The sequence below is a fragment of the Pygocentrus nattereri genome, chromosome 11 (genome assembly GCF_015220715.1).
Source record: "Pygocentrus nattereri isolate fPygNat1 chromosome 11, fPygNat1.pri, whole genome shotgun sequence".
In the NCBI taxonomy this organism is placed as follows: domain Eukaryota; kingdom Metazoa; phylum Chordata; class Actinopteri; order Characiformes; family Serrasalmidae; genus Pygocentrus; species Pygocentrus nattereri.
In genome coordinates, this window is record NC_051221.1 from 12,957,945 (window position 1) to 12,971,370 (window position 13,426).

The window sequence follows — 13,426 nt, forward strand, 5'->3', positions numbered from 1 at the left end:
ACACCTCTTAACTGATCGACTCAATGAGGGATAAGTGGAAATGTGTTTTTCATGCTAAACTGTTATTTTAATAGTCAGGGTTGTTTTAGCTGCGGAGATACTGGAGATTCCTAAACAGCAGTCATCTGGTGAAGGTTATAGTTCTTAGCCACTGTGTCCGCTATTCCCTTCCTTTTCTTTCAATCGTCCCTTTTTCTCTGCTCGCTTGTGGCCTAAACGCAGCATCTCACTAAACAAACATAAAAGAAGCTGAATAGGATGCTGTGTCAAAAAGACTTGCGGTTGGGGTGGAGGGGGAGAGCATGTCTGAAACAGAAGCTGTCTCCTCCCCTCCTCAGCGCTGTGGAAATGGGATTACAGCACAGCAAAACGAGCCTTTTCAACATCTGCAAATTCACTTCCGCCCTGCTCTCCCAGACTGAAGGCTCGGGGACAGAGGCAAATGCATAAAGAAACAGCATGTCTGTCAAATCGCTGCCTTGTTACAGGCAAACGTTAATGTCTGACCGCGGGTTTCACGGAATTCTACCCCCGAGGGCCCACAGTGACGAACAGCGCCATGTCTCGCCTGCCCCAGTTAAACTAAATACAGCCGCTTCTACTGTGCAGGGCTCTCTCAGAGGGAGCGGCAAAGCTTGACCGCATGCAGGCTTATAGGCCGGAGGACGGAACACTCAGACGCTTAAAGCGATGTCCCAGCCAAAAAAAATCTAATCTAATTTTCTGGTAAAATGAAAACAAAAAATCTGTGTCACATAAATAACAACAAAAGTAGCAACCATCTAACAGCTGGACCTGTTTCAGCCATCAGTAAACCTTTCAGCTGGCAATTAACAGACATGTTAAAAATTGTGATTATTTATTAGTTTTTTTTTCTTCTATCCACCTATTAAAGTACAAATGGTTGATATGGTAGATATATTGCTTCAAATCTGCTGACAGCTCCCAAATGATGACAGACATGACTGGAGCTCAAATAAACAAACATCACCACTGCCCTCTGCCCTCTATAGCTGGTGTTGCAGCACCACTCAGAGGTCAGAAATGACTGTTTGTTGTTATTGAGGTTCATGTCATGTCAATAAATCCATTCTCTTTATTTTGTTTTCATGGGTCTGCCTCAAACTAGCTGATGAGAACCCACCCAATTCACGTACTGTTTGCTTTGCTAAATGGCAGGCCAGTCTGAAGCCTGTATTTTGTCTGTGTCAATAGCATATATCAAGCATTGCCTCAATGCTTCCATTACTTGTTAGCTACTAGAAATGGCACCGAATTGTTACCAGAAATCAGTATTGGAACAGGTATCAGAGAAAAAGCATTAATTGCATTCAATTCTGTAACAAATCTAGAGTAAAATAGCACACCCACATTGTGGCATGTCAAGTTGTTAACTGTGTAGTGATTATTGTATGATAGCAGAGCGGTTAAGTAGTTTAGGTGTCTTAAATTAAGTCCTTCAATTAAAAATAGCTTATTTTAATCCATAGTACTTTTTACAGCTGGTATCAGCTGATTGTCAACCCTAGTGTGGTGTTGAGGTTTTTATGTTTTTGTTCCTCATTGGTCTGGTCAACCCACTGCATTATTGTGTTTACATCAATATAGCCATAATAATTTACATAATTTAATGTAGTGTTCTCCTTTGGCAGCTGTAGCCAGTCAGCAGCCTGTCCCTGTTGTCCACTCTCTCTCACACACACACACACACACACACACACACATACACACATAAACACACACCGACAGCAGGCTATGTAGGAGGAGAACAGAGTGAAGGACATTGCACCTCCACACTTTTGCCCCCCGCGGGTTCAGCCCAACCCCACATATGTAATGTAAATGTGTGGGGTGTGAACAGAGTGAAGTCACTGAAAATGTGTTACTTTATATTTTCTTCACAGAAAATGAGCAAAAGCCACAGAAGCTGAGGTTGAAATAATAAATCGCATCATTTTTTCTTCTGGTAAACATTGAAAATGTGTCCCACAGACCTGAACAAGGATTTTGATAAAGGTACTGGTAACAGAAAAGAAGAAGGTGGTGTCGTACCGTCTCTCGAAGCTACATTAGCCTCGTAACTCCACTGCAAAACTCATTTGAGAAAAAGTTCTGACACCAAACACACTGAGCAGCCTGGGCCTGATTGGAGAGTAAATCAAAAGCCCCACACTAAATCAAGATCTGAGGAATGCAGAGTGAGTCTGGCACCTTGTTCTCCATGTTGAAGGTGAACACCAGATCCCTCTGGTCCAGCAGCTTGCAGGAATAGGCTATGTTGACAGCCGTCTCTAGTTTGTCCCCGGTCAGCACCCATACTTGGATACCCGCTTCTCTCAAGGCCTGGATGGTTTCTGGAACGTTCTCCTGAAGGCGATCCTCAATACCAGTGGCCCCTACAGGCACATGTGTTTCGCATGTTTATCGTGTCTAGCCCTCTCTTCCCTCTTCCCACAAATGGGCTAATGCAAGCTGTCACTTTTTATGAAAAACATGTCAGACTTGTACCATGTGAGTTTTTTTTTGGTTTTATTTACCCAGCAGTGTTAGGTTGTTTTCCATGTCGTCTGCAGTGTCCATGAGCAGCTCTTCTTTCTTGCTTATGGCTGACATGGCTTCCTGTCTCTTCACTTGCCAGGCCATATAGGCCTGCTCACTCACGACCTTAGAGAGGAACGAGAAGGAAAATTAACACATGCATTTGCATATTTCATATGCTATGTAAATATGCAAATAGACGCTTTCATCTCTACTCTCTTATACTTTAACTTATGTAGATTTTATATACAGTATATCGCTGCTGTTGGAAGAAAATCTTGTATCTCCATTTTTGTCATTTTTCTGTTTTTGACATATTGTGAAAATGCCTGTGACCCTTTACATTGTGTGTAAATGTCATGATGAACGAACCAAAACAAACAACCCAAAATGACCTGGAAAAAAGTCTGGTTCCATTCACTTACATTAAAAGTAAAGCATGTTTTTCCTTCTCCTGTAAAGTTACCATTTTGGAGATACAAGGTTTTGTTCTGACAACAGCAATATGTAATTTTATGTACAATCATATGTCTTGCTGCTGAAACACTTCAGGATCAATGAATCTTATCTCTCCATCCATCAATACATCTACTTAATATAAACGGAGAAAGAAAGCATGCATTGTTGCTTGAACGTCTTGTCAGAAAAAGTCTCTGTCTGATACAAATAAAAACTGAAATATTTTACTTTTTTTTACCTTTTTAGCAAAACACAAGGTCCGTAAGCCGTCCTTGGCATACATATCAAGGTCTGTCTGGGTCTTGATAGCAACATCTCTGCTCTGACTCTTCACTCGTCGTCTGTCTGGGGGAATTAAAACAAGTAAGAAAAGTGTTTTTATTGTACTTTGTGCCCTCTTGTATCAATTAAGGATGGCTTGTAGACTCTTGTAGCTTAGGCTGCCTGACGTATTGTTTGTTTCCTCATTATCGCAATACTGATCTTTGCAATATTGATACTGCCATCTCTGATAATATGTATGGAACTTAACCCAAATTCACTAGCTGCTTTGTTGAGTGCTGTCAGAGTGCTCGTAGCACTCTTTGATGAATGCCTTAATCTTTCTATTCTTCACACGTTCCAAAGAAGAATATATGAATTTGGATGAATCAAGGCATCCATATAATCTAATGGAGGTTGATAGTACATTTTTTGATGGATATTCAGGTATTTGCACTTTCCAAACACTTTGGAAATTTACTTCTATTCAAGTTTATTTGTAAGGAAGCTACTTTTTACTCAGTGCATTACATTTAGTCACTAATATTTGGCTCCTAATTCTCCTTTTCATTTAATTTCGTTCTGTTATGCTGATGACAGCAACTGTACTGTGCTTTAAGCACATTGATTTTAGACCAAAAGTGGCAAACAAAGAGACCAACTATCTCAAGTTCCAATGCTGATAGATGCTACATGTACTTCTGTAATTCTGTAATTTACTCAGTAGTTTACTTGAGTCATTACTTCACTGAAGTAACAATATTCTTCTTGAAGTTACAGTACTGGAGTATGGGCTTACCCTGCATTTAACATAATCATTTTAAATAATAAAGAATTCAGGATAAGACAGTGCTGATCACTCTACAGTTACTTTGACAATATAAGGTTTTAACCCCTTAAATTGCCAGACCCAGCCAACAGGCCCAAAGTTTTAATACACACTTCTATAACCCAAGAATAGCTCAACCAATTTGCATTAAAGTCCCTGTAGTTACAGAATAATATGCCTTATTATATAATAAGACTGGGATTTTAAGGGGTTAATATAAACTGATCAGGCATAACACACACTAACACACCACCACTATATCAGTGTTACTGAGAATGATCCACCACCCAAATAGTACCTGCTCTGTGAGGGTCCATGGGGGTCCTGACCACTGTAGAACAGGGTAAAAGGGGACTAGCAAAGTATCAGGGAAACAGATGGACTACAGTCTGTAACTGTAGAACTACAAAGTGCAGCTATACAGTAAGTGGAGCTGATCAAATGGACAATGAGCACAGAAACAAGGAGGTGGTCAGAATGTTATGCCTGATCAGTTTATGTACTGGGTTTAAACTGAGTTGACACAAATGAGCAGCGTATTTCAAGACACACTGCAATCATAATACGAAGCAATATAATAGTATTTTGTCCACATCTGTTATGATTTTCTACCTTCAAATGTGTTCTGCAGCCGCTCCATGATGCCGGAATCCGCTCCCTTCGTATACATTATAATCTCTTTGCTGCGTGGGTGGCGCACTATGATGGACATCCTCCTCCGGATGGAGTCAAAACTCAAGACGTCCAGCACCTTGAACTCTAGCACCTTCCCACTAGGCAGCCGAACAGTCACGTGGTCAGGGGTGCGCTCCAGCAAGGTGAAGCCATAGGCTTTGGCTGCATGCACCAAAGCTGCCTCATCTGGGCTTTGGGCCTCATAGCACACTTCCTCTGGTGCAACTGAGCTGCTTCCTGCCTGGACTCTCCCTGTTGTCGCCCTGCAGTTACTGGGTGAGTTAACGCCCTCATCGGGGCCCTGCACTGAGCCGGAGAACGTGGGGACATCATAGACGGGGGAGTCCGTCGGGTCCATGTGAATAGGTTCTGAGAGAGAGCCTCTATTGCGCGTTAAGGACATGCTAAGTCTTTGAAAACATGTACCTCGACCAAACAGAACCTCCAAACACTCGAGCGGACTCCAGGAGATAGAAGAGTTACGCCTCTCATTGGCCTGAAAGCGAAAATCACATTCTGATATTCTGAAACAAATTCGCTACTAGCATCATAAAAATCAACTATTTATTTATTTTTTCTCAAGTTTCGATTTAGTGTGTAAACGCAGGTAAAGTTTCCAGATTTACTGTTTACTTCCCAGTCCACGCAGCCCTTGTAAAGTAACTAAGCTGCAAAAACAGCCCGTTTTGAATTCACTACTTTTCTGATGTCACATAAACCAATACATTTACATATATTTGCTTATTCAGCTAGTTCAGGCATAGTATCAAAAACAGGCTGTTTGTTTCTAAGGGATAAAGAGAGGTTGAAAAATGGTCATGTAAAAAACGTTTTTGGTACATTACACCAAACAAAGTAAAGGGAAAGGAAAATGCCCCTAAAAAAGAAGAGAAGGAATTGGCTGAATGTCTGCAGCAAAAGCGTCCAGATAACTGATTATTAATGAGTTTAGCTGCTGGTGATTCTCCTGCAGAGTTTTATTGCAGCTCTAATCAGATCCACCTGATTCCCCCATTTCAGATGCTCCTGAAGGACAGATTAAATGACCCAGGTGTGTTAAATTAGGAGTTTGTAAAATATTACAAGCTGGTCACTTACTGACTGTTACCAACAGAGAGTGTGAAGAAGGCTTTTACCATATAATAAGATGGAGTAAGAGTGCAACATTGCAAACCAACAGAATATTCCATATATATATATATATATATATATATATATATATATATATATATATATATATATATATATATAAATATATATAAATATATACACACACACACACGCGCACACACACACACACACACACACACACACACATATATATATATATATATATAACAGTGAAGTAGCAGTAGTGAATCATCTGAATACATTGAAGTAAACATCGTAATCGTTGAAGTAAACCCAAATTCTGGCCTTAATCCTAACCTTAAACTTAACCTCAACTCAAAGCCTAATCCTAACCCTCACCCTGGCCCTAATCCTAACCCTCACCCTGACCCTGATCCTAACCCTCACCCTGGCCCTAATCCTAACCCTCACCCTGACCCTGATCCTAACCCTCACCCTGGCCATAATCCTAACCCTAACTTTAACCAAATCCTAATCTAGTGAAGCTCCAGGTACTGAATGATGTCATCGGTGTGTTTATAACAGCTTGTTGAGGATGTTGAGATGATCTGTATTAAACCTGTTTCATGTTCAGTTCCTCTCAGATTAACATCTACAGATGAGAACTTGGACAACAAATAAAGTGACAAACAATTACATGCAGTTAATTAAGAATCTCTTGAGAATTAGCAGAATATGTATTCACTGCTGCTACATCTGTAAAGGACCATTCCAAACCGTGTCACCACTATATGTATTTACGTTTATCTTGTAGGGAAGACTGTGCGTGATTTGATGCTAACAGTCAGTGGGCAGTGGGATCAATCTTAGCCCAACTTCTCTGAAATGCCTTTTCTTTTTAATAGCTCATCACTCATTGTGATTTCCAAGTCGGGGTTGATAATTAATTGCCATCCACGTTTGTAACATATCAGCCAACAACAGTGCTATTGTTGCTGAAATACGGACGTCTACCCAACGGCCAATGTCCCCCGTCTCCCCACAGGGTAAGACGGCCTCTCTAGTTCTGATGGACCCAGGCTGATACAATCATGCACCACTGCTAATCAAATTAATTAGGGACGATGCGATTCTCTCTTTGAATCTCTCAACATTGCAGGTCTGGGGCCAAAAATAATTTGTACTCTGGACAAAGTGCTCTGGTCTGGGTCCTCAAGAGCAATTTAGGAAATTAGCCCTGACCAGCCATGAGAGGGAATCGGCTGCCTGCAACCGTTTGTATTAAGTTCACGCCCATTTAAGGCATGAGCAAAGGGGTGAAAGTAGGCAAGACCATTTGACTAATGGGAGAAAGTTCAAATTGCCCAGGACAAGCTATCTATGGCCGCTTGTTCGTGAATTTAAATATCCTGATTATTCACTGTGCCACTGAGCTGTTTACCACTGGCGAAGGCAGAATTAGTCATACGAGGGGCCGTAATAACAATATCTTGGGGCGCCTGGTTTGGAGACACATGTACTCCGTGCACAGGAGGAGTCATTTGCATGGTGTGCCATTAGCGTTATTATTTTGACACGGGGGTCGTTTTTTGCATCATGACTCAGCTTGTTGGAGCCGTAGCCCCGCCCCCCTCCTGGTAAAAGCAGTAAAAGCAAGGTCAGTGTGACTGCATGCTCTCACCCTTTGTCTCCGGGCCGTTTCCGTGGAAACCACCACCGTGTTGCAGATGGCCATAGCCAGGAAGAAGTCCAGGTAGGGCTTGGCCTCCTCTTCCTCCATCAGCTGGACCAGAGTGTGGTCTGGAATGACCTCCGTTTCCTGTGCAACAACACAAAAGTCAACAGCCTCGGTATAAATCACGTTATGATTTTCTGAAACGGGCTGGTTGATAACTAACTGACAGGCAATTAACATTTCAGCTCATATCTTTCTTATTTTTTAATGTATCATTTATTTCAGACATAAATCATTTTGGTGGTGATGTCAGATTGGAAGGCTGATGTATTGTTGTTTTGTCACTTTACGACACAACAACACAAGAAAGCAAAGTCTCATGTAATAAACCAAGAGTGAATGCTGGCCTCCTACACAATGACCTGTAATGCCTTTCGAATCAGTAAAGTCCACTTCACTTTATATAAATTATTATAGCTAATAAATCATTGACAACCTAGACTGTGACATTTCAGCTAAACGGAAGTGTTTGTATTTTTACTGGTCATTGTGAAACTACACATTTCCATGTATGAAGGGAGGCATGAACAAAGATCAAACATACAGACATACAGTGCCCGTAACAAGTATTTGGACACTTTTAGCCTTGTTAAACTTTAACAAAGATCTTTATGTTTCTTTAAAAGAATGTTTAAGAAGAGAAAAACACTGTTAGTAGATCAAACTGACTGTGATGTGGTGAAAGCCTGGACAAGAACTCCAGCCAGACTGCACTAAGGCTACTGTAAAGCATAATGGGGGAAACCTCAAAGTCTGGAGCTGTTTTACTTCTAAGTGTTGATGAGCTTGTGTTTATTGATGGGATCATGACCTCAAAGGTGTGTGAAGGCATTTTGGATGCAGAGGTCTGCAAAGAAACTGCTCAAACGATAACCTGAAACACATCAGGCTCGTTTTGAAAAGTCTTGGAAAGGTCAGTGTAAAATAAACCCCACTAGGTTTGTCATTTTCTTTCCAAACCTTTTTTTCCAAACCGTTTTAAGCATGGCATCAATGTCCAAATAGGGTTGAGCTTCCCATTTCAAGAGAAGCAAAGGATATCTTTTTTTTTTTCAATTCCAAAGAAATCATGTTGCATCCGGCCTGTATAGTTTTGGTGCAAAAAATCGAGTCGAGCCAAGTTAAAGTTCATTTATATAGCGCTTTTTACCACAGACGTAGCAGCTTTACAGAAAAATCCGGATCTGAGTCCCCACGAGCATCGCCAATGGTGACAATGAGAGGAACCGACACTCAAAAGAGGAACCCATCCTCCTTGGTCAACACCGGACAGCAAGGAGCATTAGTAGAAAATATTAAAATACAGAAACAGGGAAAATCAGGTGAAGCAATGGTTATAATGAAACCTGTGCAGCATCGTGTCTTAATATTTCTTAGTTTTGTGACGTTTAATCGCTGAGCTTCAAAACCAACATTAATTAAGCTATTCTGAAATATAACTGTGAGTGTAATGTGCTTATTTAGCCACTCAGATGCGGAACAGAAATTGTACATCATCATTTTAAACACTGTCATCATTTTTATACGTGGCCGTTACACCCCCCAACCTTATGTCCAAATACTTTTTGCACCCCTTTAAGTCATTCTTCTGATTAAGTTTACTCTGTTTCTGTGTTTAAACGAGCTTGTATGCTGCAACAGACTGGAGACAACTGCATTTAGTGTAAAGAGGAAACAAAGCATTTAATAAAACATGGGGGGGCTTTAATAGACCACCATCAAATTGTATTATTTATAAATATTTAGTAAGGTTAAAATATGTGACATGAGGATGTGTGACAGTGATACATTGATAGGATGTGTAAACATGATTTTGCTTAATTATCTGCTTAACCTCTTAAAATCCCAGGCTTATTACATACTACAGCTTATTATTCAGTAACTACAGGGACATCAATGCAAACTGGGTGATATGAGTAACAGTAATAACTTCATGTCCGCCGGCAGGTCCTGGCATTTTAAGGGGCTAAAGGAAAAAAGAAAATCAACATATTTCATACTCAGCACTATGCACTATGGTGCATTTTATAAACATGACAAACCTTTAAAAAAAAACTGTAAATTCCATCAGCTGGAACAGAGTCTGGTCTGGAACGACCTTTCGCTTCCTGTCCAAGCAAACGGCAGCCAACAACCTCGGCGGTCAGTTATGGCAAAAACACACACTCGCTGACATCACCGCGACAACATTGTGTCATACGGCTCCCTACGGTGGAAATATCGTACGATGGAGTGGCAGGAAGGTGCGGTGGGATGGGATGGGGAAGGCTGCGGGATAGCAGTAGGCCATGTTTAATGCACCGCAGCAGGCCCATATGTCAGCACACAGACACTGAGGGCCTCGGAGCCAGCATCCCTGCGCTCCCCGCTCACACCAAGCTGGCCGGCCATCTGTGGGATAGGCTGGGAGAGAGAGCGCTAATGCTGGATCCGTCCGCTTTCAGAGACCAGGCATCAACGGCTCGCCAGTCTCACTCAACGCCATCTCAACACACCTGCCAGTGCCTCTCATAAACATCACAGCTCACCACAGCTCCACTCTGCTGGGTGCTCTCACTAAATCTGGAGGGGGAGGGGTGGGATGATTACTTTATTGATTCAGGACCCAAACATGACTCACTGGGGAATGATGCATGCGGCATACGCTCTTATAAATACACACATATATATATATATATATTTATAAATAAACTTATAGAAAAATTATGTTTAAAAATGTATCAAAATGTAAAACTATTGACAATATGCCCCAGTCTCCTCTGGAAGCCTCTGCCTGATCAATGTAATCAAATAACAAGCTTTAAAAAAATAGTTACTTATTTACTGTAAACACTTACTCTTTGATTCAGTGTGCATTTTACACAAACCGTGCTTTAGTGTTATGCTGATATTTCAGGACTGGGTGGATATGCCATCTAAGGCTTACATGAGGCAGATTTTGTGTTATTTATAGCCCAGTTACACAGTTTTATAAGATCACTACATGCTAATTTGCTGTTTTTGCTTTGAAATATATGTTGCATTTTTCTCAGCCAATCTTTGTAGCATATAACTACAACTTTGTAGAATTGAGCCATTTTATAAACATAACACATGAAAAATCGTGTCAAATACTGGCCCCGGAATCCCAAATCATCTACGTTACACCACATATTTTTACTGCTCATTTGGAAATGAATTAGTAGGGTAAAATACGTACTTTTGTGATTGCCTCAAGTTATTAATACAGAGCCCTGCTGGTGACATGTTAACGTGTGGAAACGAGATCCTAATGCGTGGTGATGACATAGGAATGAAATAAGGCGGTCGGCCTTCTCGTGACCCTCAGAAGTTCCCCTCCTCTCATAATCCCATTTACCAAGGTGTGGTTTGCATTCGCAAAAGAAAACACAAATCCAAGTGCAGCCCAACAGAATCCCTCCTGACCCCAGCTAGTACCAACCTGAGGTAGATTAAAACCCAACTTTCCTAATGATAGCTCCTGTTAGGATAACGTGTAGCAACAGTGTCTGCCGTAATCAGACCAGACAGACGCCGAAGAACCTGAGTATGCTATTTGAACCCCAACCCAGCCTAACAAATATTTAAGAAGTGACTCTGGAACTTGACCAAACTTGACAGGAAGTGTTAAATCTTCATAGTTTCGGCCAAATATTTCAAACTCTTTGGAGTACTCACCAGTGGGCTACTGAAGGCACGACTGCTGGGGGCTCCTGCTGTGACCCTTGACCCGTGAAGGCTGCTGTGGCCAGGCAAGTGTGCGTTGGCACCCTCTGGGCCGTCCTGGGCCTCCTCCAAAGAGAACAGAGGCGGCCGTCTGTTCTGCTGGTAAATAACCTCTTCATCCGTGTCCATCTCCCCTGCCAGGAAGGCCAGGCGCATGGCTGCAAAGCACATCGAGAGCGTGTTATCAGCCAGAGCAGGTGATTATGATGTAGAGCTGTGGTATTTCTCGAACTGAAAGGTAGGTGAGAACATTTGGGGCAATGCTGTAAACAAGATACAGGCAGACCCATCTGTGCTGTGCTGCACCATAGTACTGCACAGTGTGGGCTTTTCTACAGCATGCAGGTCATGAAGGGCTTGATAATTAGCTGAGAGTTCACTCTGGTGTGTTACAGCAGTGGTAGACCTGCCTTGCATATTGTCGTTGTACAAAAAAAAAAAAGCATTTTCACTTTTTAGATTTTTAATTTTCTGCATAATTTGAGCAGTTGTGCTTGACAATGTATGAAAATGTCATGATAGAAAAGCTCCAAAGCTGCTTTGAATGAAATCTCTTTACATAGACTCAGCATTGAGTGTGTTTACCTGCACTCAATAATCTGATCATAACTGGATTTCTGCAGGTATCTACTTATCCAAATGGTCATGTGAACACCACACTCTGATCTAGAAATCTGACCAAGAAATCCGGATTTCAGCTCAATAATCAGATTTATCAGTGAATCTAGACTCTTACTCTGATTTCTTTCGTATTTCTCAGTCTGCGCATGGGCGAAAACAGACGATGGAACCATGAAATGAGCAGCAGTGTTGCCGCGAGACGCAGCAAAACACTTTTGGAGCGACGCTGAAACCAAATGTCTGCTCGACAAAATAAAGGATTTAAATGTTCTTCATCTTCTAGATGATTTAAGTTCATATTTTCTGCTTTTTTTAAGCTGAGGCATGAAGTTTGAAAAGCAGAAATCCGATTACTGTCTGACTCATGTAGACCCGGAGTCTCCCCATTATCAGATTACTCCAGTGCATGTAAACAATTTGATTAGATTACTGACAAAATCTGATTTTCTGCAATTATCGAATTATTGAGTGCATGTAAACACACTCACTCTTCTTGCCTTCTCCTAAAGTTACCATTTCAGAGATACTTGTGTTTCTTTGGACAGTGATATTTTGTTATTTTCCCTGCTTTAACACACCTGACCCAACATTCAATTTACCAGGTAATGTAGAACCAGAGAAAATAAATATGTTCAGAAACTTGGCAGAAATTGTGGGGCATTTTGCTGTAGGTCTTATAAATTGCACTTTCACAGACACTATATATATATATATATATATATATATGTGTGTGTGTGTGTGTGTGTGTGTGTGTGTGTGTGTGTGTGTGTTTAAATGTGATACACAATTTATGTTTATATATTATTATTACTCTCCATTTTCTAAGCCGCTTCTCCCTCAGGGTCAGAGTCGCAGGGGGCTGCTGGAGCCTATCCCAGTGGTCATCAATCGGTCATCAAAAATGGATGGATGGATCGATATTATTACTACTTTTATTACTTTTACTATTATGTGTTTTATTATGACTATTATTATTTCATTTATATATATATATATATATATATATATATATATATATGCTGAAAAAACCACTAAAATGTGCTGGGAAGAGGAACCAGGACTGGGTTAGAGCTGAGAAAACGTTACCACCATCCACGGCTGTAATTCTGCACCGAAACTCACCGTTCTCCTCGTGGGGGAACTCAGTGCCCATTATGGTGCAGCGGCGGAACACCATTTTGTTCTCAGTCAGAGTGCCTGTCTTGTCTGAAAAGATGTACTGGATCTGCCCCAGGTCCTCAGTGATGTTGAGAGCACGACATTGCACTCGAGTGTCCTTCTCTTCATCATACAGATCCGCATCCTGAGTGATGAAGAACACCTGGCCCATCTTCACTAGCTCGATGGACAGATACAGCGAAATGGGGATCATCACCTGAACGGGGAGGCAGAGTATGAATAGACAGATTCTGCCAAACTGCCAATACAGATAAAAACATCCTCTCTGTCCTTTCTTCCCCAGTTAATGTGCATATTTGTTCTATTGATCACTCACAGCTCATTTAAAAAAA

The 13,426-nt window shown here is 41.2% G+C and overlaps 1 protein-coding gene across 3 annotated transcripts in view; it reads right to left on the minus strand.

Moving 5' to 3' along the window:
• The window catches only part of atp10b (ATPase phospholipid transporting 10B), a 49,253-nt gene that overhangs the window by 11,642 nt on the left and 24,185 nt on the right, over positions 1–13,426 (minus strand). For all 3 annotated transcript variants that reach the window (XM_017711551.1, XM_017711550.1, XM_017711552.1), the window contains exons 7-13: positions 13,038–13,290; positions 11,247–11,452; positions 7,515–7,652; positions 4,700–5,258; positions 3,236–3,342; positions 2,538–2,664; positions 2,212–2,396 (exon numbers count right to left, since the gene is read on the minus strand). In XM_017711551.1, the coding sequence (XP_017567040.1) occupies positions 2,212–2,396; positions 2,538–2,664; positions 3,236–3,342; positions 4,700–5,258; positions 7,515–7,652; positions 11,247–11,452; positions 13,038–13,290 (1,575 nt within the window). The remainder of the gene's footprint in view (positions 1–2,211; positions 2,397–2,537; positions 2,665–3,235; positions 3,343–4,699; positions 5,259–7,514; positions 7,653–11,246; positions 11,453–13,037; positions 13,291–13,426) is intronic.